This window comes from Falco punctatus (assembly GCF_963210335.1).
Source record: "Falco punctatus genome assembly, chromosome: 9".
Lineage (NCBI taxonomy): Eukaryota > Metazoa > Chordata > Aves > Falconiformes > Falconidae > Falco > Falco punctatus.
In genome coordinates, this window is record NC_137589.1 from 27,138,177 (window position 1) to 27,165,235 (window position 27,059).

Consider the following 27,059-nt stretch of genomic DNA (forward strand, 5'->3'; position numbering starts at 1 on the left):
ATTGTGTCTATTAATTTTGCTTGAAAAGATAAATCCAACAGTTACGAAAGGGATGTTTATTAACAGGAATTACACCATCTGCCTGACTGCATCTGAACCCTGCAAGGGTCCTGCAGGAACGGCCCAAGGACAGGTAACAGCTAGTGCCGACCCCAGCTCCTCTACAACCTTTCCCTCTGCGCTGAGCTCTCCGGTGCACCAGCTACTCAGCTCCACAGGGAGCCCCAGCACCCCCAGCCTGAAGTAACAAAGGATTCACTGTAGGGTCACTGCAATCCTAAAAATTGTATTTCAAACCCCAGAACAAAAATATGAAGGGTAAATGTTTGCTCTTTATTCACTTCATGAATACTGCATACACTGTATAAAAAAAAGACAAAACAAATGCTTGTAATACCAGTCCCCACTTCTTAGCTCCCTGCTGAAGAATACCAGGGGTTTTTTTGTTGCTGTTTTTAAAAAGAATCTGGCAATATAGTAGCCCATGTTGCAAATTTTCCTTGCCTCCAAATAAGCCTAGATAAAGATTCTCATTACTCATTAAAAAAAAAAAAAAGAAAACAAGAAAAAAAAAGTTAAGGAACAAATGCCTTTTCTTAACATTTAGCGCTCAGTTCCACTGGTTTAGAGAGCTTCATTCCCAAGACCCCATGAATGAGGCTCACAATCAGAGATTTAATGGGAAATACAATTGACTAGCTGCTGTGAAAACAAGAAAACTATTTTGTACAATGAACAAAGCCAAAGTTGTTCTACCAGTTGCAAAGGCAATCAAGCATTTGCAGTTTGAATTTATATCCACAGAATCTTTCAATTTTGGGAACTTTTTGCATGTGTTAAAAAACAACAGAATTGCCAGATGTTCCATGCTTTTCAAATCCAGTCCTCACCTAATGGTCATAGAACCATGAATTCAGAAGTCTGGGGTTTATGCTGCAGCTAAAAGGCAAAAAAGCTCTGTGGATTCTGGCTATGAACACTGCCTCCTCCCAGGTTTTCCACTGTGTATCTACACTCTCTTGCTTTATACTTTACAGCTATGGTGCTTTTGAGACAGTTTAACTGCATGACTTTATTATCTAGCATTCGTTTGTTTATTTTAATATCATGGTCTACCTTTATCCTTATTAACTGTGATGGCTTTTAAAATACTGATTTATTACACTGTAATAATAATGAAAAATGTAATTTTTAAAAATTTACCTAAGTATTACATTAATACTGTTTTCTATCCTATGAACTAAGATTTCTGTCCTATGAACTAAGAAATAAACTATTGCTGCTACTGTGCAGCTGCTGGCAAGAATTTAGTTAGTTTGTTGTACTTCCTTCTTGAGATCCACTGAAGTGGCAGTTCAGAGGAGACTCTTCAATACATGACTCTTAAAAGTAACTTACCTGAAGAGGTTATTCTTCTGTTCTGATTACATTACTCTGTTGTGCTGTGAAAAGAACCTAGTAAACAACAGAAGTGGAGTGTAAGACAGATATGGCTGACAAGCAAGGTGTAAGTACATAGGCATGGGTGACCCTGGCCAGGTGAGACAGGTAAGCTGATACGTGAACCACCTCATCTGGATGTGTTGCTGAGGCTATTCTGAAACATATACAACCTATGGGACCAGGACAAAATACACAGTCAGGATGGGATATTCGGATTACTGAAAAGCCAGTTTGACAGAGTATTCAACCTCCATTTGCTTCCACGTTCTTAGCAATCTGGGAAAAATTCTGCTATGAAAAAAGAGTGCAACTAGGTAGTTCAGTTGATGGTACAGAAAATCTGGAATTCAACTGCAATGCTGCAGAGATTGTTAGAAATAATTCAAACTGCTGCTTTCAAATTAAAGGATGAAGTGGACATAACTTTTCTTCATTCATTTCATAGTATATTTTTCTATAATCTCAATGCTAGTCTACCTGATAGTGCAATATTTTATTTTGACTTTTGCATCCAGAAATTACATACATTTAAAAGAAATGAAAAACAAAAAACACAACTACAGTCACTCAGTTGTTTTAAGGTACAGGGTTCCAATTTCACTAAAAGGAAGGACTACTTTAATTCCATGTGTACTGAGACCTTGTCTCCAACTACACTTAACAAATACACCCTAATAAATTTAAAGAACCAAACATCAGTAGAAGCTAATCTTATGACAGAGACCAGTTCTCTACTATTGAAATTTGTATTTTCCTGCTTTGTTTAAAAAAAAAAAATTGGTCCACAAACAAAGTAAAGTGGGTAAAAGTAAGTCTTAAGCTGAGCAAACATCCTTTTAATTCAGTTCCAGTTGTAGCGGTCTCTTGGAAGTAAATCGTAATGTGTTGTCTCTTCCTCTTCAGGTCCATAATCTAATGGCAGGCCATAATTGTAATCAACTGTGACAACTGGTAATCTTTTGCTTTGTTCCATCTCTCTGGTAGTTTCACCTTGAAAAGGTTTTCTTTCATAGTCTACTGAACTATCTTCTTGGTGTACAGATGAAGATGGATGCATTGTTCGTGAAGAATATGGTGTGAATCTGTTTTTTCCTCTGTTAAATTCATTTGAGGGATGCATTCTCCTGTTGTCTTCAGGACAATTTGATCGATTGCTGTAAGAAGAACAAACATGAACAATTAAATCCTTAGAAATAAAAACTGTTGATTTAGTGTTGGTGGCCACCATTAGAAATTAAACTTGAGTACCGTTGGGAGAAAAAAATTCAGAGCCTCATTCTTGTTTTTACGCTTTCTACTGTATGTTGCATATTTGTTTATATTAATGTTTCAATTCTAATGATTCAAATCACAGCTCTTTATAGTAAGTGATCTTACTAGAAGATGGTTTTTTTTTCAAGTGTTGTTTCTAATTAAAATTCCCTGTTTATTGAGGCTTTCTTTACCTAGGGACCATTTTTGTTCCTAAGCCCATGTTTTCATTTTTGTGAATAGTATGTAATAGTAGCCCTCTAGTACATAGTCTCAAGAGGCAGTAATATAATTTGGATTCATAGTTCCAAATACTTCAATTATTTATTCTTCTGCAATAGGAGGATCACTCTGCTACAAGATAATGAAGGATCTCAAAATGCATATATGATATATACTTTTTGTATTGGGTTCTCTTTACTCTCAAGTAACTTACTTTGTAAAATAGGTGGTGTATAAAGCCAATCCAGAAAAATCTTGGTAATTTTAGAACCTTCTCCCTCGCTGAACCAAAGACTAATTTAGAGTGGAAAGCATCTCTAGAAGCACCTAGGGCCACCTGCTCAAAGTAGGTCTAATCAGATGAGTTCCGCGGGGCCTCTAGCTGAGTTCTGAGTACTTCAAAGGATGGGGATTTCACAGCTGCTCTGTGCAACCCGTTTCAGTGTCTGTCCATCTCTCAAAGCAAAACTCATCAGCTTGTTGTAGACAGCAGTTAAGAGTTAAATACAGCATCTGTATTTTGCTTTTTTGCTTATTGACAATAGCTTTTCATATTTTACAGCATGTTAGCTTGAACTGTGCTTGTCATGTCAATGATTTACATTGGGGATTCTCAAATCATTTCATAATCACACACAAACTCAATACAGATGGACCAAAAATTAGTCACATTATTTGGTTACTGTTCAGATTTAGTGGTTTAAATGGCATTTAAGCAAAAATATTAACATCAATTATACTGTGTAGTTAATTTGTATTTTTTAGCTGGGAAACTGGGGGAGTAACAGTGTAAAGGTAAGTCAGAAAAGAACACATGAAATGTGATATTTACCTATAAATTCTGTTAAATTCATCATTATCAGACCCATAATCTCTGTGAAGTGAAGGAGATGAGGAGAAATGAGATTCTGGTACATTTTCATGAGATGAAAAAGATTGATTTCTGCAAACATTCAAAAGAATCACATGTTAAGAAGAGTACCAATGGTTGTAAGCTTTTGAAAAATATGCATTTATCAAATGATAAAAAAGATAAAAATCTTTTTACTTTTAATAAATTTTAATAAAAACTCTCATAATTGTATTTATTTAACACCTCAAAATGGTATGCTTCATTGTAATGATATCCTCTGTTTCAGCTGTGCAATGGAAGAAATGAAATTGAACTTTACTAGCCCGACAAGTATCTGAAACATGTTCTGAAATATTAAAAATATTTTGAAATATTATGTCAGAATCCAATAGTTTTACTAATAAATGATACATGTATTTTGGAGAATATGATACAAGTTCAGAAACAAAAGGATTTCTAACAAATTAACAACTCATGGAATAAACCAATGCAAGTCAAACTTCCTTGTAGTGTTACTGTCTATCTCTGTTTAGCTCAGGGCATAAATAAAATTTCATATCCTCTTCTGTCTTGATGATTACTTTTTAAATGTAAGTTTCTATACAAAACAAAGGGGGACAAAGAGTTTTGTTTCAAGCTGACAGTAAAGAGGTCAAGGAAATGCATGAGCTTTAAAGAAGCACAACCTTATAATTCAGGAAACATTGTCTTTCAAAGCTGCAACACTCCAGCTTACAGCAAACCCTTCCATAAGTCAAAATAAAACCAAGTTAATTAACTGATAATTTGTACATTATTTAAGAAGGATGATTAACTGATTTCAATTTTTTTAAAAAATAATTAATTTGAAATTTAATTTAGAAGTGCTGAGGTTTATACTTTTGTTCTCTAATTCTGGTCTTACAGCTCAAGGATGCTTTACCTGTCTGCACACCATTGACGTGGCAAGTCATCATGACCTGGATGATCATGAAAAGGCCTTGGCCTTTGTCCATGCCCTTTATTAACATAATCAAAATCTTTTAACTGAGTCTGTTCCTGTAAGTCATCATAAGACTGATGGTCATGAAAAGGTCTGCGTCTTTGTCCAGGACCTTTATTATCATAGTCTTTTAGTTGCATCTCTGTTTGCAAGTCATTGCGAGGCTGGTGATCATTGAAAGGTCTCAACCTCTGCCCACGGCCCCTATTAACAAATTCAAAATCTCCCATTTGCCTCTGTGGCTGTAAGTCATCACGTGACTGATAGTCATGGAAAGATCTTAGTCTTTGGCCAGGACCTTTGCTGACACAATCTAACTCTTTCAACTGCATCTGAGTCTGAAATTCTTCACGAGATTGGTGGTCATGGAATGGTCTTCGGCTCTGGCCACGGCCCCTGCTACCAAAATCAAAATCCTTTGACTGTCTGCCTTCCTGCAAATCATTATGAGACGGATGGTCAGGAAAAGATCTCTGCCTTTGTCCACGGCCTCTGTTAAATTCAATGTCCCTTGGTTGTCTCTCTGCCTGTAAATCATCATGAAACTGGTGTCCATGAAAAGGTCTCAACCTTTGCCCAGGTCCCTTGTTACTGAAGTCTACGTCCTTCAGCTGCATGTCTTCTTGATAATCATCATAAAACTCGTGATCAGGAAAGGGTCTTCGCCTCTGTCCTGGTCCCCTATTGTAGTCCCAATTTCTCATCTGCACTGGTGCTCTTAAATCATCCTGAGTCTGATGGTCATGAAATTGTCTTCGTCTTTGTCCAGGTCCCTTATTAATGAAATCAAAATCTCTCAATTGTATCTGTCCTTGCAAATCACTGTGAGAGTGGTCATCATAAATTCTTAATCTTTTCCCAGACCTGTAAAGAAGTTTTTGTCTTAAATAGAACATCATATTTATAAATGCTACAAGTCACTAATGAGAACAGGGTTTTTTTAACCATGAATTGATATGAAAGACATTGCAAATGTATCAAAGCTACTAAGAATCCAAACTGTAAGTAAGATAACAAAACTTTCAATGTCATAGTAGAAGCTGTGACAAACATTCAATTGTAATTCTATAGCGCTTGTTAAATAGGCCAAACTTCTGATTCCAAATTAATTAAAAATAACTGCAGATTACTGAAGAATAATAGAGAAGGACAGGTAAAGTAAAACTTTTTTTTCCCATGTTTTTTCCATGTAAACTAATTACTTAGGGACTTCTAATAGCACACATCCCTTTCTTTCCCTTATCTTTCCACTGTTTATCCAATTCTGTAAATATTTTGCATGAGTAGGCTATATTCATAAAATCTCTTTAAAATTAGAGTATCTATAGTATTTTCAAAAAGAAACAATTGTCTTTCCCTCCTGTGGTTTTCTTGGCTTTTAATTCCAGGTTTCAGCCTATTACCCCTGAAAATCTTCATTTGGGAACCGCTCTACAGGTCCTTCCACTGCATGTGGTGGCGGAACAGTATCTTCATCTGAATCCCATACATCCATTCCAAGGTTACTAAGAAGAATAAAAACATCTCACATAAGCTTCCTTTTTTAAAACATACTACTGAGAGAGAAAAAAACACATTAAAATTCTTCAGTTCAGAATGACAGATATCTTTGCATGCCAAGTTAAATTTGCAGACATTCATAAGTTAGCAGATTTTAATCTTGTAAATTCATGTGGGGAAGGGCTGCAGGGAAAGCAAAAAGAATACCTAAACTTCATAAGCTTGAAACAACATCCTAAAGGATATGGAGACAAGCACCATGCCTATTCAAAATCTGACATGGGACTAAATCATGCACAGACTGTAAAATAATGATAGCAGTAAAACAAAGGGCATTCAAATAAACTAAAAAGACACGAATCAGGTATTAATTTTAGAATCAATTTACTGCTTCAAGGTATCACTGGCACAAATAACTTAGGAATATCTAAAAGTTAGTTATCCTTAGGTGAATATGATAAGCATAACATTGAACATAGCAGGGATACAACTACTATGAACAGAGGAATTGAGAACAATCTTCTACTTTCCCATGCCTTTTGATTCCTGTTTTACTGTTCTACTTTTTTTTTTTTTTTAAATATCTGGTTCTACCATGCCAACAACAGCAGGCAGATCAGAGCTTACAAAGATATCTTTGCAGATATTTCAGCTTATAATGTGAGAATACAGAATCAATATACTTGTCATAGTATGATAAAACCACACGAATGCTCAATAGCAGTTGTCAGATTAAAAAAATCTTTTGAACCACATAAATTCAAAAGATGAATGAAGTTTTCTGCACTTCATGTTATTCATATCAGAAGTCTTACAATATATGTGTAGTTGCATATTAAAGGTTTAATAGGGTACAATTTTGGCTTATAACTGGAAGTGAACTTATATAAAAATACCAGTAGACAGACTGGAAAATCTTAAGCATACAACTAAAAGCATTTGTTTACCTTCTCATTGGTTGTGTTCTGAGATCCGTGAGATAGACAAGACCATCCATGCGATGACCTCTAGCGTCACCAAAAGCTAAAGAAAAAAGGTAAGTCTAAAGAAATGTGCTCAAACTGAGTCACAAAAAAGTTTCTGTTCACCATGAGATGCTGAATTTGAAACAATTCTAAGTTGCTATTAAATATTTTAGCAAGCTGTCATCATTGCAGCATATATATTTTTTTTAATCAACTGAAACTAGTAGTGGTAGCAACTTTTGACTGGAAACCCTTCAAAGCAAATGAAAATAAAGAAGAGACTTTAAGCAGTTGGAACATACTTGTACACTATCAATCTGCTAATGCTCAAGTCTTGCCTGACATATAATCAACAGTCAGATAAAGTCTTCTATGGAAGCCAGCACATGAAATAACTCTAAAAATACTAAAACAGAATTGTAGTATTTGTGAATATAATTGTAGGAAACATGAATTACAACCTGCCATGTGCCTTAATTCAAACTGTGTAAATACCTTGAATTGCTGCCTCTGGATCCCAGCCTTCAACATCTATAAGATATCTAAAGAAAAACATGATTATATTATTGTCCCAAAGGGATTACAGAATATAAGGACACTATATTTTATGAACAATGATTTCTGGTTTTATACAACCCTTACCTGCATATTAGGTAGCCAGTTCTATTAATTCCATTAGTACAGTGAACGCCAATGAGTTTCTCTATTAAAAGGAAAACAGTTTTCATAGTTCAGAAAGTGAAATTACTAAAAAATTAGTGAAGACAAAAAAAAAGCATTGTGCTTTTCTAGCTAAGTAATGATAAACAATTCTTGCTGTTTACAAAATTATACTGTCACGCCTGTAAAAGAACAGACACATCCCGACTCTGTCCTCTTCATGCTGGATCTCTAGCAGCAGTTAGTCCACTGTTTCCAAACCTGCAAACACTGAGATTAACTCTGCAGAATGTCGGAAAAAAGAAAGAGGAGTGATGATAGGTAGAGCAGCTGGCCTCAACCAGAACTGCAGTAACAGGAGAAAAAAGAATAAAATATGATTTTGAAAGCAAATCTAAACAAGAAAATCTAAAACTTAGGAACTTACAGATTCTTATAAAACTTACAAAAAGGAGAAAGTACACATAATGTCCCTAGTGTCTAGGAGTATGAAATACATGTAGAAAAGAAGCCGTTGTAATGTCTAAAGAAATCTTGTCTTTATTGGAAAGGTTATACTATCAGCTAAAGGCTAAAAAGCAGAATAACTTACTATTACTAGGGTGTTTCAAATGAGGTGCTTCCAACAGAAGTAGAGAAACACTAATATGGTTGTGCAAAACCGATAAAACCTCATCCAGACTATCCCACACAATTCTATTTACTCATATTTAATGGAAAAAAAAAATCAAATCAATATATGTATAGAAAGGGCTACTATGACGGTCACAGAAGAAGTTTATGAGAAGGGACCTTGGAAGCTTGTCTTATTTAGTGTGTAAAATCAAATCTGTGGCACTGACTATAGTAACGGGAATGGAGAATAACAATACTTCAGGGCAAAGTTGGCATAATATAAACGTATATATTAACTGATTGAGAGTTTTAGGCTAGATTTTAGAAGAAAAACTTTATAATCATCACAAGACCGAAGTTGTGGCAGAGACAAAGTAGTGACAGATGGTCTTTGAAATGGGACTTTGATGAATTTTTCAATGAGATAAAACATAACTGTTTGCCACTGATCAGGACAGTTGCATTGCCATCTGAGCTTGTTATAAGTTGGTGTCCTAACAATTCAGACACCAAAAAACCCCACCATCCCAAAAATTATCTGCAAGAAGAATCCTGAGAAATTTTAGAGATAATCTAAAACAAGAGGGCAAGTTACAACAAGTTAGTAAGCATAAAAACGAAAGTTCTCCCAACTCTGAAGTTACATAAACCCTGCCAAAATGGTCTTACTAGCTGGAACTGCAGGTCTTCATCCAGCAACAAATTAGCAATTGATTCTCTCAATTCTGAGAATCAGAAGTATTTAGATTCAAATACAGACTATTCTTTGTCACACAAAAAATCACTAGATAAACCCAGAAGTAAACTAATAATCTCCAACTAATCTCCCTAAGCCAAAAAAGAACCAAGGAAGAACTTACACACTAACTTCCTGAGCAGGACAAAAGTTGCTTCTTAGACTTTTTAGTTTTCCCAGCGCTTCTAATTCAGGCTCTCATACCTGAGATTTAGGTAAGAGCTCTCTCACAAAACAGAGTTGACCATCTACAGCAAAACCACAGTTATGCTATACAAGAACTGTAAGCACTTGGGAAATTAATATCACTACTTTCCCACAGAAAATGCCGAAGTAACCACAGCAAATAGCATGAAAAGCTTGAAAGAGTGGTCCTCCTGCCTACGAAGAATCACTAGCAAAAAAAGTGAGAAGGTAAAAGCTGCAAACAGGCTGTGGCAAAACACATGCATTTATTTCTGCAAAAAGCACCTTATGTCATCTCAGCAAGAATGGTACTATTCTATAAACACTAAAACAGCAGCAGAGCCACACTCTAGAAACATTGACACTGTCTCTGGAATATGATTTCTCAGAATTGCTAGGATATGACGGTAATAATGGACTCATCAATCAAAAAACTGCTACATCAGACTAAATGGACTTAAGTTGCTCATACGTATCGGTGCCCAGTGCCATCAGAGAATACTGTGTTATTTAGAACATCCATAAAGGGCTGGCCGCCACAACACTAAGCTGATGGTAGACAATTTGGGTCAGACAGATTAAAGTCTTTGACAGTTATTTGACACATAATGCAAATATAATACTATTACAAAGGGCATTTAAGTTACTAGCTTTTTTTGAAAAAGGCATGTTTTGAATGCAAAAAAAAGATAACTAGTAGTTTACATAATGTATCTTAAGATAGTAAAGTCAAAGTGCTATGGAAAGTCTGAGATCCCTGGTGTCGTAAATACCTAATGAAATCAATAAATGATACAGTTAGTATTGAAATAATATTTTGGGGTTTTTACAGACTAAGACGCCGATACGTACCATTTCCTGCATTCTCCCACAGGAATTTTCTGACCCATTTTTTGAACTGTAGGATAGTAGCATTATCGGGAACTTCAAGACCAACAGTATAAAGTTTCTTATACTGCACACTTTTTGGTAAATCCTAACAAGAAGGAAAAGAAAATGGTAATAATTATTGAAGTCTTGCTTCAATGAAAAACCTTAAGAAGAGTTAACCTTAAGCAACCTTAACCTAACATAATGCCAATGTGAAACAGTAGCTCAAATCCTGAGTAGAAATTGAAAACAATCTTGACATAATTCTATAGAGATACACTCTCAGAAACTACCATTTACATTTCCACTTTAAAGACCTGATCTCAAAGAACAGTTTCTACAAAAGACTTACTTATCCCTATTAAGGCAGCACATTATGTAAAGAGAGCAGATTCTTGTAATTCAATTTTAAACCAATTATTAGCAATATTTGTCCCTCCCACTCACAATCATATATATACTCACATATTCACCCCCTCAAAGCTTACAGCCCACATATATTCAAAGATTAGCATTCAGTTATAATACTGCTATTTATTCTGCTTATCAAAAGGAGACTGATTAATCAAAATTCTTTAGACCATACTGGTAAAAGTTGGAAACTGATGAAGTAGTTTAAAAACTACAGTTTCTTAGTGGAATCTACTGAAGATCAGTAAAAAAAGACATCAGAAATAAATGAGAATGTCTTCAGGACACAGACTAAGTTTTCTGCTCCCTTTCTGTGGTGCCCGGCACTGCAGTCTTTATCCATTACTCTGAGTTACCATAATACAAATAAGCCACAAATGAAACAAGCTGGGAGGAATTATTTCCTTTGTGATAAAACATTTAGTTTCTATTGGAGACACAAAATAAGTCCAGATGGCTTACTTGTCTGTTCCAATTCAAGGTAAGCAAATGTGTAAATACTTTAACACAAAGATTGCACAAATTATTTTATTTTGTTACATGCTCATATTACCTTAACTTCATAGTATCGTGTGGTGTATGTTAAATCAATAACTAATCCAAGCTCCACATTTAGGGCTTTCATTGCAGCAATTAAGTCTTTTGGTGTAAACTTCTGGGTTGGCGTAAGCCTCTGGTTAATTGCCTACAATGAAAATGGAAAAGAAAGATTTTCTTTTTACGTTCTAATAACAAGACATTCGTAATACTCAGCGGTTTTAATTAGGACTAGGAGACATCAGTATTCAAAAGGGAATGTTTACAGTATCAGAACCACATCCACGTATTATATGAATAAAAGGAACCAAATAAAAAGAAAGCAAGAATTTGTTGTGTATTCTATCCAGATGAAAATGCAAGAAAATGTGTGAGAATTTCCACTTTGTATAGTGTTAAAAAACTTTACTAAAAGAAGCACTAATTTGATAGACACAAAAATCCTGCAAAATGTGGCATAAATACACTGATTTTTAGTAACTAGACATCAGCAAAAAGTGAAACACCACAATTCACTTTCCCCCAAACATACTTTGTCTTGCACAGTAACACAAAATTAACAGTGTATTTCACATAAAACATTAGAAGTTGTGACACAGGAGTTCATTTCTTCTAAAGGTTTTAACTTACTCCCCACAAATGTTTTGCAGACATTTTTATCCCTGCTTCATCTCTTGGCAGAGTGTACGTGCATGTCATTTAGCACTGGGAAATATTAAAGAAGACTAAAATACGGCGACTGAGAAAGCTACATGTTGGTGGGTGATGAATAATTAATTTCATTTTACAGAAACAGCAGGAAAAAATTTCACCCTATTGTAGCTGTGTTTTTTGAAATGCATTCTTCACTCTAGCTATGAAAATGCCTCATATACACAAGACTGGATTTTCCCCGAATAGTGCATATCCATTGTGAGAGCTTTTTGACACAGGCTCAGCCACAACCAATAAAGACAGTGGCAAAAGATGCAGCAACCTCAACCACCGCTCAGTTCCTTTGTCAACAAGAAATTCAAGCAGACTGAACTTAGACCTAATGGAAAGGAAGGCAGCCACAGACCACATACCTCTTAGAACCACAGATGCTATAGTGTAACTAACCAATCCTTCTTTTGACTGTGTGGATTATAATCTAAGATGCTAGCAAGCACTTATCTCGAGTCTGGAAACACAGACAGGAAACCAAATTAAAGAATAAACAGCAGGACAGTTCTATCAAAGCTGATAAATGATTAGGAAGCTTGAGATAAAAAGAGTAGGGTAGAAAGCATATAGAAGTATTCAGTCCTAAAAAAGAGTAGGGTAGAAAGCATATAGAAGTATTCAGTCCTATATATTTCAGATACTGGTGCAATACTAAAAAACAGTGGAGGTTGTTGAGGTTCAAGCAAAATGAACACAAGTCACTTATCTTGCCATTATTCAGCAGTGACTTTCAGTAAAATCTGAAACTGAACTTACTAACTTTGAGGTGACAACAGTGAACCTGCAAAAGGTCTATGGTAGAATGTTAAAGAATTTTTCCTATTGCTATATAAAATCACACAAACTGAGGTGGAATACAATTTTCAAAAATATTACTTGACTGAGTAAACAGTTAAATGTGTTACAAAACACTGTTTTGAAAGACTTTTCAGGATTTTCTGAAAAACTCTTGCGGAGTATTCATATTTTATGTGTTTAATTGGGCTTTGACAATGTAAGAAATCTGTTATCAATTCTAAAATCCTTCTAATGGCATGGGAAAGAACTTGCCCAGTCCTTACTATACTACGATGTTACTCTTAGCATTATAATGATCATCTGAAAGGACAGGAAATCCTTGCAAGTAAACCCATAATTTTGAAGCCTTTACTAGCAGTACATCTTCTGCTAAAACAATAACCCTTGAGTTTTGAAATACTGAAAATATGTTTTCTTCCTTTGGGTGAGGTCACCTATCATCAGTTTCCTAATAGGCAGCAAAGAAAGAAACTCCTGTATATTTAAGAGGCCTGTTCCACAAATCTAATAACAGGACTTCTGACAGACTATGGCCAATTAGGTCTCCAGCATTTCTGGACAGATTTACTGACCTCCACCATCTTTGCAAAGACACCACAGTTATGCATTTTATATGTATTCTGCCACAAACTCCATGAGCTTCAAGCACAGTCTCTGGCAGACTTGTCATTTCTGTATCTTGCACAGTTGAGACTGAACAAACTGGAGGGACAGAAATGTTAACAGATTTTGCTTTCTTGGGTACCAGACATTATATCTGTACAAGTTCAAAGACAGGGTCCCAGAACTGGGATCTATGCCCCAATGAGATCAGCAGAACTGAAAGTGAGCAACACACTGAGGTAGACTACCTACTTGTGATGCTGCTGGAAAGGTTCGCTGACAATGTCTGCCCTTTTTATGATCTCTGGTGGAGCTCCATATAATCACAGGAGTTACAAGGAAAGAGTAAAGTTAGCAACGAAGTATCTTCCTCAACAATGGACTGACAGGGAACTAGAAAATGACACGCTAAACAAACAAAACCAGCACAGAATAGTGCATCTATGCAAAAAATCATTGCTAACTCAAGTGGAATTACGGGAGCTGATGATACAAAAAATCCTCTCTCAAATATCCCAATAGCAAGGAAGCTAATTATAAATCTACTGAATTTTGTATTCACTGCTAATTCTGTTCACTGACAGTCTTGGTAGAACGAGACATGACTATTGTGGAATCCGTCAGTACCATGGAGAGCATGACCAATGTCACACCCGAGAACCTTGGTGTCAAAGGAACCAAACCATCATACTAAAGCTGCAAAAGCAGCTGCAGGAAGCAAACTCTACAAGCATTCCACTTCAGTCATTGCTGACAAAAGCAAACCGGATGGTGACTGAAAACACGATGGCCACTACTATACCTGAAGAAGCAAATCTTTTGTATATGAATACTATAGCACAATCTGTAGACAACTGCTTAGACAGAATTGCCAAGGTTATGTCTAGTCACTGAACTTTAGATGAGCTCAGAAACTTTTACTTCCTGTGTATCTGAAGCAAGGACTTGTAAGAGTTAATTTATACAACATTTGTGTTATACAGAAGGGCAAATTTGCCCTGCTTGGCCTAATTTGCCCAAAATTACCCTATGCATCAATCTACAAAAGAACTGAAGAGCCTAAAGAAGATAGCCTCCCCATTTTGTATTGTCACAAAGAATTAAAAGATCTGACTCAGTAGAATAGATTAAGATGGCACTCCATGTTAGTAAGGACCTAAAGGAAGAACTAACACATTAATAAAAGAAATATATGAAGACTTCTTTTATAAATATATTGAATTCCTCCAGACCACTGAAGCTTTTTGCTTATGAAATTAGTAATCTGAATCTATAATTTTAGAAGTACTGCAGTGGCTGGTATCCTTTAATGAGTGATTGATTTCCATAAAATTACATTTTGACTTAAATTGCCTAGATGTTACTCATACCATAACCCCTTCCATATGATTTTCTGACAATAGTCATGAAAAGATGTTATATAATATAATGAATTTAGGCCACTTAATAGTGATCACGTTAGAGATTTTATGATTTTTAAAACATAAATAAAAAGAGTAACACCAAATACAAGTTTTAAAAGAAAGAGAAAAGATATAGAATATTATGTAAAAAAGCTACTAGTAGATGACTGGAAAGGCAAAATCTGAATAAATTATTTTTTCATAAAACTTCTGAAGTTTGTATGAATATTCATGCTATTCTTCATTATTTTTTGCACTGTATCTTATAGAGCCAATCTGTAGTTACTTTTTATACATACCCCTTTTAAAGGTACTTTGAATGCAATAAATCTGGTTCCTGGTATAGGCTGCCCAACTGGTGTCAAACTCCGCCATCTGTAATGAAACAAATATTTATTTTAAAATATTTTCAAATTACATAATTCAACAGAAGACATCTGCAGCATCATGTAAAACTTTAACAAAAAAATAATAATTTCCTTTTCGGATTAAAACTTTGGTGAAACAAAGCACATAAAATTATGCTCCTTTAAAATTATACTAACAGTAATTTTGAACTATGTGACGTATCTTACAAATATCAGGCAAATCTAGTGCCATATCACATAGTTCAAATATAGTTATATCAAACTCCAAGCAGAAAGGTTTACAGTTATCTTTTTTCCTACGATGAGCCATACAGCTACTAGCATATTATATTAAGAGTTAGATTTCCAAACAGCAGGATCCAATAGTTCCTAAAATTCCTTGACAACAGAAGCGATCGCAACTGATGTGCGCCAGTTTGAAAAAATGACCAATTAAATCCTGATACGTAAGTAAAATCTTTTTTAAAATCCATCTTCCATTAGTAATTTGCCTGTTTCACCAAGAAACTAAGATATTTTTAGGCTAACTATAAAATTTTGTTATTATATATTTGAATAAAATTAATATGTCAGCATTACTTTGGGATAAAAGAAACAGGGAGTTGCCTAAGATGCTGGAAGAACACCAGCAGAATATTGCTACAGCACTGATCAGTGCAGAAGCTTGTTTAGCACACTACACAGCTTACATAAAGACATTTTTGTTTTCAAGTCTAAAGTCAGGAGCCATAATAAAATTAATCTTTCTTCTTTATAGAGGATTACCACAAAGAAAATACTTCTTAAAGATAATGTGCACCGCACCATCACTGTTATTCTAAAGTAAAATTTATCCCCAACCCTACAATTATTCTATGAAGTGGTTTCAAGGTATCATCAGGACATTTGGAAACAGTCTTTTTCCTTCCTTCCTTCTTCCAACTTCCAAAAAATTCCTCCCCTCAAAATGGTAGGACAGCATTTACAAACAAGTAGCACCAATATAAATCAAAGCAGATGGGTAAGGTTCAACAGGTAGAAAAGTATTTTTGTAGTTGGTAAATTTTTTCGACTTAGCTGAAACAAACACCATTAAAAATCATATGTTCGCATCAATCATTTAATCGACAATGTAATGCGAAGTTTACTTTCATTAAAAATACAGTTTCTAAATTTTAGGAATGTGTTTACTTCGTAATATGCTGCTTTTTCAAAGAAACACTCTTGACTGTATTCTCTGTTGGTACTTTGAAAAATACAGAGAATATTCCATCACACTAAAACTTGGCAAAAATCATCTACTGATATGAATGAAGATTTGTTACAACACTCAAAAACCTAGTAACTCCAAAACCACAAAGAACGGGTATTCACAAATTCTACACTGTACTGAAAAAAATCTTGATGCATCACATCTCAGAGATTTCAGGTTTTTTAAAAATTATGAAAAGCTTTATCTGAAAACAAGTTAATTGGCAGATCAATTTTATCTTCAAAGAGTTAACTTACTAAATTTAGCACTTTTATTTCTTCTCTTCTTGTGAGGACAATTTATCTCTATGACCTCAGAAGAGGCAGCTAGATGACTTAAAATCTCCATAGTCTTTTTGCATTTTCAGCTAGTACCTCAACTATTAAAATACAAAAGATTTTAATAAGATTCTTTAACAATGGTGTCAATTCATTTACATTTTTGGAATTAATGTTTAAATTAATCTCTCCCTTTAAAGGGAGCTTCCAACAGCTTCTAGATTCCCTTCTGATTTTCATAAAACCACATTATTTATGAAATAAATGGAATACCCTATTTTAAAATAATTCTAACCACTCAGTATTTTGCTTTGATAACAATTCCCATATGGGACCATAACAAAAACTAGATGTTGGCTGGCAAAACTCTCAATTAAATATCCATAATGATACTTATCATAGTATATAAATATTACCATTCACAGATGCTTGGAAGTAACAAAGGAAACATTTTCAGCATGGTGACCTGAAGCATAATTGATACTAACAAATTATGTAACAATCTACTACATCGATGTCTTTACCACTAACTTGCCCTTTTTGTCTTTGTCATGACTTAAAGAAAAGATTGAGGCTCGCAATATAGACATACAGATGCTTAGTTTAATCAATAACAAATGAAATAGCCAAGGAATAATAATAACTCATCATTAGGAAGGCTGCTGCAAACAGCTATCACGTAGAAGACAGTAGGAGGTGAGAAAGTATAAGGGCAAGCTAGAGATTAGATTACTGAGAGATGGTTGCAGTAAAATCTTTTATTAAATTCCAAATTATTGCAGGAACTTTGTACCTCATAATTGTAAAGAGCGAACAAAACCATCTCCTACTTCATATATTCCCTTAGCTTAGCATAGTTGCACACAAGGAAAAAAATAAAGCACCTTCTGAGTCACCATAGTTTGAAAAACATTGATCAAGAAATTACATATTGTGTATCATAGAATAAAAGTATTCTAACTTGGTAAGTTTTGCTAAGAGAATTTTCAAGTTTGTGAACTTTGGACTCTGCTAATTGTATGTCAGTTGTAAAACATGAAAACAAAAATCTGAGACTATGTTCCATTTATTCTGGTTTACGATAGAGAAGTTGTATATTAATCAATTAAGATCATGGTGTAAATGGACTGAGAATATTACCAAAGCTAACAAAAACCACACATAATGAAACATCTTAGTTACCAGCAGTGTTCAGTCAAAATAAAATAAAATTAAACGAAGTCTACAGAAAAACTGTGAAATATGTCCTGTGCATGATTTCATTTTATCTCATTCACTTCATCTGAGAATGGTACTAAATGTGGTGAACCTTATTTAGATGTATATTTAATCTGAACTATTGTTAAAATTAATGACAGTCAGGTTTAACATCAGCTCCTGCCTCTTGCTAATTTTAATAAACCTGGAAATTATGTGTCTATTTAAAACAAGGAGATACTCTTCCTGCTTTTGCTCTGAAACTTCCAAACAGGATTAGAAAATCAGCTGTACTTATAGATACAGAAACTAGTGCAGCAGATGCTGAGATGCTGTCATAGAGATAAAGCAAACAAGGATACAGTATTTGTTCTTCAACCTAGTTCAATTACTCTTTGGTACTACTTCTATCAATAAAATCTACACAATGCTTTACAAAATAGGATTTAATCTGACAGCCAGCCATACTCACATATACATGTTTAGAAACATTTTGAAGGAAGGCAGGAGTAAAAAATCCCAACTGCAAAAGACCAACTACCTTATGTAGTAAGACAATTTAAAAGATGTCATAAATTAGAAATTCAGATCTTTTTTAACCTGCTTCCTCTTGGAAAACTATGAGTGGAAATCCACCATGATTATCAAAAATGTGAGCAATTAAAAGCCAGTAAGAAATGATCAAAAAAGGCTTAAAAATCTTATCTTTTCATTAGCAATGTAAAAAAGGCTTTGTAAAAATTCTGAACTTGGGATTGACAGAGCAATGCACGAGGATTACACAGTTTGTTATCAGACCTTAATAAACTTGTGTTTTTATTCTCCTGTATTTAACTCTGTTTAAATCCTCCTAGAAAAAAACTACCTGCAAAATCAGCAAGAAACAAAAGCTGCTGACAGTTCTATGGTAGAAAATGAGCAGAAGGCACTCTTCATCAAAAAATATAAAGGGTATATGTTCAATGTTATCTTTAAAATGGTATTTAAACAAAGAAATTGCAGCATCCTTCTGCACAACTAAAAATTATCTCAAAACCAGCAGACTGAAATTAAGCAAAGATTGGCTAAAGAAATTAACTCAAATTTGTTCTGTTATCAACAACGGAATATGGCTGGGAATTTATAGGTGATGGGGACTAAAGAAAGTAAAACTCTTCAGAGGTCATCTAGATAAAGGCAGAAATGACCAAAGACAAGTGAGCTGCAGCTGGTCACATAAACAGGTGTCACAGGAGCAAAGACATAAACAAACATTTTAACAAGTATGAATGAAAACTGTGACACTTGATTTGTGTCCTGCTTGAACATAAATGGAAGGAAGAAAGCCAGGAGTCAAAGGTGTTCTCACAAGACAGCACCATCACCTTTCCTGTACCAATGACTAAAAGGTAACAGAGGCTTGGGTGACAAACAAGCTGGACAAGAAGTAGCTGAAAAGATGGCAGAAGTTTCCTGAAAGAGACAAGGATATCTTACTGAGACACAGACATGACATTGATTTCTATGCCTAGAAATAAATCTAGGCATTTGCAGCACAGAGGTAATAGCTCTGGCCATAGAACCAATAGCATTCACATTAGAAAGATGTTGTGATAAGAATCTAAAATGCAATCATGTAAATTCAGAGAAACGCTGCAGCTTCCCAACACAATTAATAGTCAGAAGACGACATATGCAGGAAGAAATTGAAGCCTGAGAACTTCTGTACAAAACACAATGGTTGTCAAACTGCAGACAATCCAGGTCAGCATACATTAAAGCAAACTATCACCTTTAAATCTGTGGTATTTCTGGTCCTTTCACAAAACAAGCCTCCTTCAGAATCTCAAGTGTGTAAAAAGAACTGCAAAAATCTGCAAATCAAACTCTTAAGTTTGCATCAAAATAGCTATGATAGGCTTTTATGGCCAAATGTTAATTAAAATTTGTCTGAACTGTAAACTTATCCAAAGCCACAACCCCCCCAGAATGTGCATATTCAAATAGAAAAGTAACAGAGAAAAGAGCACTTTAAAAAAAAGTGACATATTGTGCACATATGATAAATTTTCAATTAAAGCTTTATTTTTCTAAGTTTTCGAACAGGTAAACAATCCATGGACTACATGCAGATCAAGGCCTGAAAGTCAACAAAACTAACTATTTAGTTATACAACAATTATTTAACTATTTAGCTACTGCAGTTCCCACTTCACGATCATGTTTTGTCCTCACCACTTCCCAACTATCATCAATTTTAACACACAGGCAGAATTTTGCCTGCTATTCTAAACAAGAATCACCTCTTGGTTGAGAAAAAGTATTAAAAGCAAACTAAAAATATCATTCTCCTTTCCCTCTGAAATTTCTCTGATCTTGAATGGTTTCCAGTTAAATAAATACAACTATTACTGATACAACAGACTCTAGTTACCTGATCTGTTAGAGGTTTTTAAGTCTAGTTTACATGGAAATATATATCTCTGCTTATACATTTTATTTAAATGAAAAGCAAGCATGCTTAATTGTCTTTTTCATTAATCTAAAAATTTCAGTTATATTCAGTGGAACAACAGAAAAGAAACTAGCTTCATGCATTCTCATAAGAGTTTACAAGATATGTGATCTAGATTAACACAAGAATTTAGCAGCAATATGCTTTGTAACAGCAGCAACCAGTGAAATGGCCTCTGTTCAAAACCAAACAGCAAAAAAAAGTTAGAAAAATACTTTAAAATAATGATCAGCTTCAAGACCAATCAACTGAATATCATCAACAGGGCATGCATAGCAGCCTCCAGCTTCAAGTGGGATAACAGAAGACAGTATAGAAATGCCTACAATAAAGACAAGCTTACAGTAAATTTGAGTAAGGCAAAATTTACTATTCATGATGAAGCCTCTTTAGTTAAGCTCAAAAGCATGTTGAACAACAAGGTAATAATCCAAGCAAAGAACATTAAAATAGCTATATTTTGCATAAATCTTGCTATTGAAAACCCCCCAAAAATAAATGACAGCAAAGATGTTTACGTAAGTTTTTAAACATACAAAACTACACATCAATGAACTGCAAAACACAGCACAGATTGTACATACCAGTTCTACCTGTAATTATTCAACACAACTTTGAAATATAGTTAAGAAAACTTCATTCGTTTGACATGAACATAATTTGTAATTGTCAAAGTATCTTGCTATGAATCAGTTCTAAAACTTAGAAAAATATATTGGAAATTATAGCTACTATATCCCCTTAACAGAAATGTTAAACTAAAGCATGAGAAAACTGTGTGTACCACAGCTAGTGGTACTAAAATTTTTAACTGAAGCAGATGAAACATGCAGCTGTATGTAATTCATACTCAACCATTAAAACAAATGGATATCTTAGTATTTATTTTCTTATGTGATTTTTTTAAGAGAAAAATCAGTATGTTTCACATAAAGACATTACATACATTTTTAATGGCAAGCTCGACAAGGAAGCTACTAAATAATTGATAGGTACAATGTGATGGAGCCACCAAATTGAAAATAATTTGGAAGTTTCATGTCTTTAGTTTGTCAGATCTCAGTGATAAAGTCCTATACATATATAGAGCACAGCAAACTGTCAACAGATAACCTACAAGTTCTTTATGGCAAACAGTTAGAACTCATTGGTCTTTCTGAAGCCTAAACCCACTTTAGAACACCGATGAAACTGATGTTTACATTAATATATGCTAAAAAAATTACTAAAATGTCTATACGGTAATACCTTTACAGAGTAATTATGGTATTTTTGACAGGAAAAAAATCTTAAGTATAAAAGCAAGTAAGCTCTCTTATCTTACATTTCCAAGTATGTAACATTCAGTTCAGCAATAATGCGATCCAGTATTCCTGAGTAAAAGAAACTAGTACTGAACTTCAGATATTCATGGAGAACATCTTTCATCCAATAGTTAAAAATCCATGTTAGTAAAACTGTGTAAATAGGTATACATTACTCAAAAGCTACACTGGGTGGAGAAGTAAGTTCAGAGAGCAATATCTGAAGCTATGCTTAACAAATGAAGGGTTTCTACAATTCTGGAGCCCCTCATGGGCACCTATGATTATGAAGCAGTTGTAAGTTTAGAACTTACCTGGGAAAGTGAATTCCAAAACACTCAAAAAAGATAATTATTGTAACTGTAGAGAAACTCAAGTTTGAAATACTGTCAGCTGTAGCAAGATCATTTAGAAAATACTACTTGGAACCTCTTCTCCTTTTTTTGGCTACTGATACTTCATGATACACACACAGCTTTATTTTCCAAGTGGTTTCCATACCTCTACAGACATACAACTATTCTGTTGAAGAAAAGATAGCTGTACAAAGACCATGACACGCTGTCAAGACAGAACACACACTGAACAGGTCAAAAGTGGAAGGGACGGAATATAGCTCTTAATCATCTGTTACTACACAGATTTCTAACTTTGCTTTTCTTCAACCCCTGTAAGTGGGATACAAGTAAGTCACAACTTGTAAAAAAGTAGTGTGGATGTAAAGCATGGGAGAAAAGTTTCCTTACCATGTCAATAAATAACTGCATCGCTTTGTACTTGTTGTGGTATATTGTAACTTCAACTCTTATAGCAATGTTATCATTACTCAGATATAAGAAGTAATTTCTCTCCATCCCAAATTTTTCAATTAAAACGCTCTATGCATGATGGTATGAAAGAGTTTTACTTTACAAATAAACTCTCACCTTATAGTAACCCTTCTCTTCCATCCACCCTTGAACATGCACAATCAGTTATGCCATGGTCTTTAACATTCCTGTCTAAATGAAAAAGCTGATGCTTTTACATCTGCACAGGAACAATTCAGTTAAACAAGTATGTTTATGGTGCATAGGCAGAAATAATTCAGCTTTGTCCCTATAATAAAAAGACCCCAGTCCTGGTATTTTTCAGTACATGTTAAGGGACACATACAAGAAAGTGACATTTCTGCAGATGCTTTTCAGAACAGAATCTGAGTTTATGAAATTACATCCACAGCAGGATTTTGGATACTGAAACACAAACATGTATAAAACGGTAAAAACATCATAGTATTCTATGACTTTGTTATGTAACTTGAATTCTTTTTACTTCCTGGTTCTCCACTAAGACTTCATAGTATACAGCTACTGAAGGAGTATACCATTTCAGACACCATGAAGAACCAGAACTTGACTCCATAGCGGGAATGGCAGTGCAAGGCATTACTTCAGTCCCTCTCTTATACTGATGTCTCACTTTGTTACAGAGTTACTTCTCCGGCACTACTTCCTAGAACTGAGACTGCAATGGACATTACCGGGAAAAGGGAGAAATGCTTTTTGCTGTGAAGGAATACAGGAAGTCTTTACTACCAGTCCACCTCCTCCTTTTACTGATGGAGCAAAGACTGTGTAAATAGCATCAGATCAAATATTCTGGGCTAGGGCTGAGTGACAGGGACATAAGAACAAGAACAGGCCAAGAAGAACAAGGTACAAAACTGGCAGTGCAGATCCAGTGGCAACATTGGCAATTAATACCACTTCAATATTACTTTAGGTGCTGAATACACTCAGAGTGCTGATACCTAGCAAGGTTGCGCAGTGCTATAGCACAACCCTTACGTAATGGCAACTTTAATTATGCTGCAGACATGGTACTGTGAAAGATGATACTAATTAGCTGATCAGTAAAAAAAATTAACCATTTCTTCTTTAGTTGCACTATTGCTAGGTACTTCTAGCCTAACTGAAACCTCAAATTTATTATATAGCTTTCATTAGCATAATGGAATTTGAACTAAAACTATTAAGAACAGTATAAAGAATTGAAGCAGTAATAGAGAGACAATCTTAAAAAACATCTATATGTAGCATGACTTTATCTACTACAGTGTTTCTCTTGCAGTGTTGCAAAAACCAGAACAGTCACTGTTAGATTTATTGCTATTACAACACTGTGATATGATTAAGGTTGTACTTCCCTAGCATGCTACCACGTGGAGACTGGTCCTTATGCTACAGTGCACCACAATCTCACTTCTGCCAACAACTATTTCCAGGGCCAGTAAATTGCATATGCAGGTTCACCTAAGTTAAAATTAGTTTTTCTTAAGTCCTCTTCCAGGGTTCACTGCTGGTTTTTTCTGGTGTACTAAAAGAACTACAACACGCTGTGCTAGCACAAGGATGACATCAATATACTGCTGCATGAGATTGGGAGACTGACAATTCCTTAAACTCCTTACTTCCAAAAACCCAATACTGCAGATGTCTAGCCTGATTTGTTAATAGTATCAAAAAGTTAAATATCTGGAGAAGCTGAAAGCACTTCAGTTATCATGAGCTTTGTCAGATCATAATACTAGCTTTATAACTAGTTAGTTCACAGTAGATGTTTCTCTCCTTGAAAGATACACAGGTATGAGTTTCCAATCACAGAAACCAAAAGTACAGTCCACTGTGTCTTCCTTATTTAAAGGAATGCATGTAGCCTGAAAGCTGCTCCAGTTCAAATGCAAGAGGGAAAAAGAAGGGAAAAATAAGCACCTGACTTTCAACGTTTTAGTAACAATTTCCAAGTATGAAGAAACCAAGGAAGACAGTTATTCTTTCAGGCTTTCTGCATTACTGCTTGCAAACCTAGCCCACTTTAGTTCTATTTTGTCCAATTGAAAACTGAAACTTCACAGAAACTTTCAGAGAAAGACATGCTTAAATAGCTTTTCTTGAATTGTACTCCAATTTCAATCCCTGAATTTGTCAACTATGGAAAAAAAGTTCAGTTTCTTTAAGTTATTTTTAAAATATTTTCATCTTGTTTATAGCTTTTAGGCTAATGTATTTTGCAGGAAAACATGCTTTTTGCATTCTATTGCTCCTCCTAAGAATGTTCCTAATAAACTTATTTAACACTTCCTGTAAAACAAGGATAACGTACAAACTGCAAGTTACTGTCCCAGTAGAGTGCCTTTGTATCTCAGCACACCCTCCTATCTAAGAAGTTTGTACTGATGTCAGCAGTAACACATAGGTTAAGCTTCTAAACTTGGGATTTCCTCTTTTTTTTTTGCCCCCAGTAGAGCTGAAGAATAGATCTGTATCTGTTTTAAGTGATACCATTCTGTAGTCCCCATATGCACTCCCAATCAAATCATCGGAAAGCATGTATAGTGCATTTGGGTTTTAAAATTATTTTTGCCTATAAAAATTTTTTGTTGTCCTCTGGTTAAAAACAAAAATGCAGGATGTTTCTGGACTTGACTCCATGAAAATATTCCTTGACCACATGCATGCAACCACCTGCTCCCATCTTATCAGCTCTTCCTCCACTCCTGGTAGCAAACATCTGAGTAGTCAGAAGAATGGACTACTGTCCCATTTCCCCAGTAAGCATACACCTGGGGGTAAGAAGGTTAGGAAGAAGGGAGTGTGTTTGGCTGCTGAAGGAGAGGTGTTCACAGACAGGCTGGAGCATCATACTCACCTGGGGGATGAAGGGCTGAGTTGTTCCTGTCTTGGAGAAGATACCTACCTTACCTTGCTGTAGGTGGTGAAGATACATGTGGCAAGAAAGCACCTAGGGCAGTCAGAGCCCCTTCTCTGTGCAGGACTGTGCCCGCTCCTGCCTCTTGCTTAATCTGAGAGATACTTACCCATCAGGGATAGTATTCTTCTTTACCATGCTGAAAACAGGAGCAGGCAGAGCAGGAGACAGCGGTGAAAGTGGGCACTGCAGCAAAGGAGAGAGAACCGCGCAGTTAACACGGTGCTAATCTCTTTCTCCTCTCCATCAGCGGGCCTTTTCACAGGGCTGACTCTCAAGTAAAACAAACCAAGCAGTCAGCTGGGGCTTGAAGCCATCCGGAACAAGTTCTGCAGCTTGCAAGCCATAGCCTATTTTCTCTGCTGCTACAGCATGACAAGACGGAAAGACAACTCACCTCTCCTCTCCAGGAGATCAAAAGAAACAGAGAGGAGAGGCAGCAGGTTTCTCTCTAACTCTAGCAGCAGCGCTGTGGGGATGAAGATCTTGCTGGCAGTCCCTTCTGCCCTCTCCTGTGGCTCGGAGCAGCCTGTTCTGCCTCGCGCTCCCACAGCTAGAACTCTTGTCTCAACGGGCAGAAACTCCGGGCAGCTGCAAGAGGCGAGGCCGGCACCTCAGCAACGGAAGGACCATCACCTGCCCCACTCTAACCTAGACGGGCCCGCTCCCGCTCGATCCCGGGCACCGCCAGCGCCCGCCGACCCCAGCGGGCCCAGGGCAGGGAGCAGAGAGGCGAGGGGGGCGCTCCCCCGCTGCGGGGGGCCCATATCCGCCGCTCCGGAGAAGACGCTTGAGGCTGGCGCCGGGCTGCCCCCTCAGAGCCGCATGCCCCCGCGAAGGCGGGCAGCCCAGGGCAGGACCGGCTCCCAGCGCTCTCCGAGCGGGAAGCGGCTGAGCTCGGGGTTAGGAAAAGAGACCGGGGCAGGGAGGGGGGGGAGGTCGCGGCCCGACGGCGGGGGGCCGGGCGGTCGGCTGTGAAGAGGGGGTGGGCTGTGCGGAGAAGGACGAGGGCTGCAGCAGGAGGCGGTAACGGGGAAAGGCCCGGGCGCCAGCGAGGCGGGGCGGGGAGGACCGGGGCTGCGGGCGGCCCGTACCCTGACAGGATTTCCCTTGCAGAGGAAGGTTGTTGCGAGACAGAACGTTCCCGAAATGATCTCAAATACGCCTGCGCAGCACCGGCCACCTTGCCGGTACCGGGACTGCGCCTGCTCCTCTGGCGCCGCGCCGGGGGCACCGAGAGCGCATGCGCGGCGGCGGGCGGCGCCGCACCGACCCTGCTGTGAGCGGCTGGCCAATGGGACGGGGGCGCCTCTGCGCGTGCGCGGCCGGCCCGCGGGTGAAGGGGCAGCGCGTGGGCCGCATGCGTGCCGGCCGCGCGGGGCAGCCCGCGAGTGCCGCGGCGGGCGCGTAGTCGGTGTGAGGGGGTGTGGGGGGCGCCTGTGGTGGCGGCGGCTGGTGAGGGCTTCTCCGGCTCTGCCTGGGCTCCGCGCTGGGCGGGTGAAGAGAGACCGGTGTGTTTTGTTTCTGCGGGAGGTTTTGTGTCAGGTGCAACCCCGGGCGTTGGGCTTGGCGGGCCCGTGCCGGGCGCTCGGTGGGGCTGAGGGGGCTTGTGAGGGGGGCGCGCGCGGGAGGGTGCGTTCGGCCTCGTCTTAACGTCGGCAGCGGCGCTCCGTCCCCGCCCGCACCTTTGGCCTCGG

At 36.9% G+C, this 27,059-nt stretch overlaps 1 protein-coding gene across 4 annotated transcripts; it reads right to left on the bottom strand.

Moving 5' to 3' along the window:
* Positions 1–312: 312 nt before the first annotated feature.
* Positions 313–26,589, bottom strand: LOC308070143 (uncharacterized protein). Of its 4 annotated transcripts, none has more exons than XM_080403624.1 (12): positions 26,457–26,589; positions 25,472–25,548; positions 15,040–15,115; positions 11,248–11,379; positions 10,266–10,389; positions 7,859–7,919; positions 7,712–7,758; positions 7,199–7,274; positions 6,155–6,256; positions 4,692–5,615; positions 3,749–3,859; positions 313–2,597 (listed from the first exon to the last, which is right to left on the bottom strand). In XM_080403624.1, the coding sequence occupies exons 2-12, from the start codon at positions 25,498–25,500 to the stop codon at positions 2,285–2,287; spliced, it is 1,995 nt and encodes a 664-aa protein (XP_080259750.1). In that variant the 5' UTR covers positions 25,501–25,548; positions 26,457–26,589; the 3' UTR covers positions 313–2,284. The 4 variants fall into 4 exon arrangements, with proteins under 4 accessions (XP_080259750.1, XP_080259749.1, XP_080259748.1 ...); XM_080403623.1 differs by lacking the exon at positions 26,457–26,589 and adding an exon at positions 25,760–26,450; XM_080403622.1 differs by lacking the exon at positions 26,457–26,589 and adding an exon at positions 22,539–22,613 and having other exon boundaries at positions 25,472–25,529.
* Positions 26,590–27,059: the final 470 nt, after the last annotated feature.

Excerpts from the sequence above, each read along its gene's own strand:
- LOC308070143 (XM_080403622.1), bottom strand. The coding sequence starts at position 22,576 with ATGTTCAAGGGTGGATGGAAGAGAAGGGTTACTATAAG. Across the intron at positions 7,275-7,711 it reads TCCAGAGGCAGCAATTCAAG|CTTTTGGTGACGCTAGAGGT; the intron begins GTATTTACACAG and ends TTTTTTCTTTAG. Across the intron at positions 3,860-4,691 it reads CGTCAATGGTGTGCAGACAG|AAATCAATCTTTTTCATCTC; the intron begins GTAAAGCATCCT and ends GAATGTTTGCAG.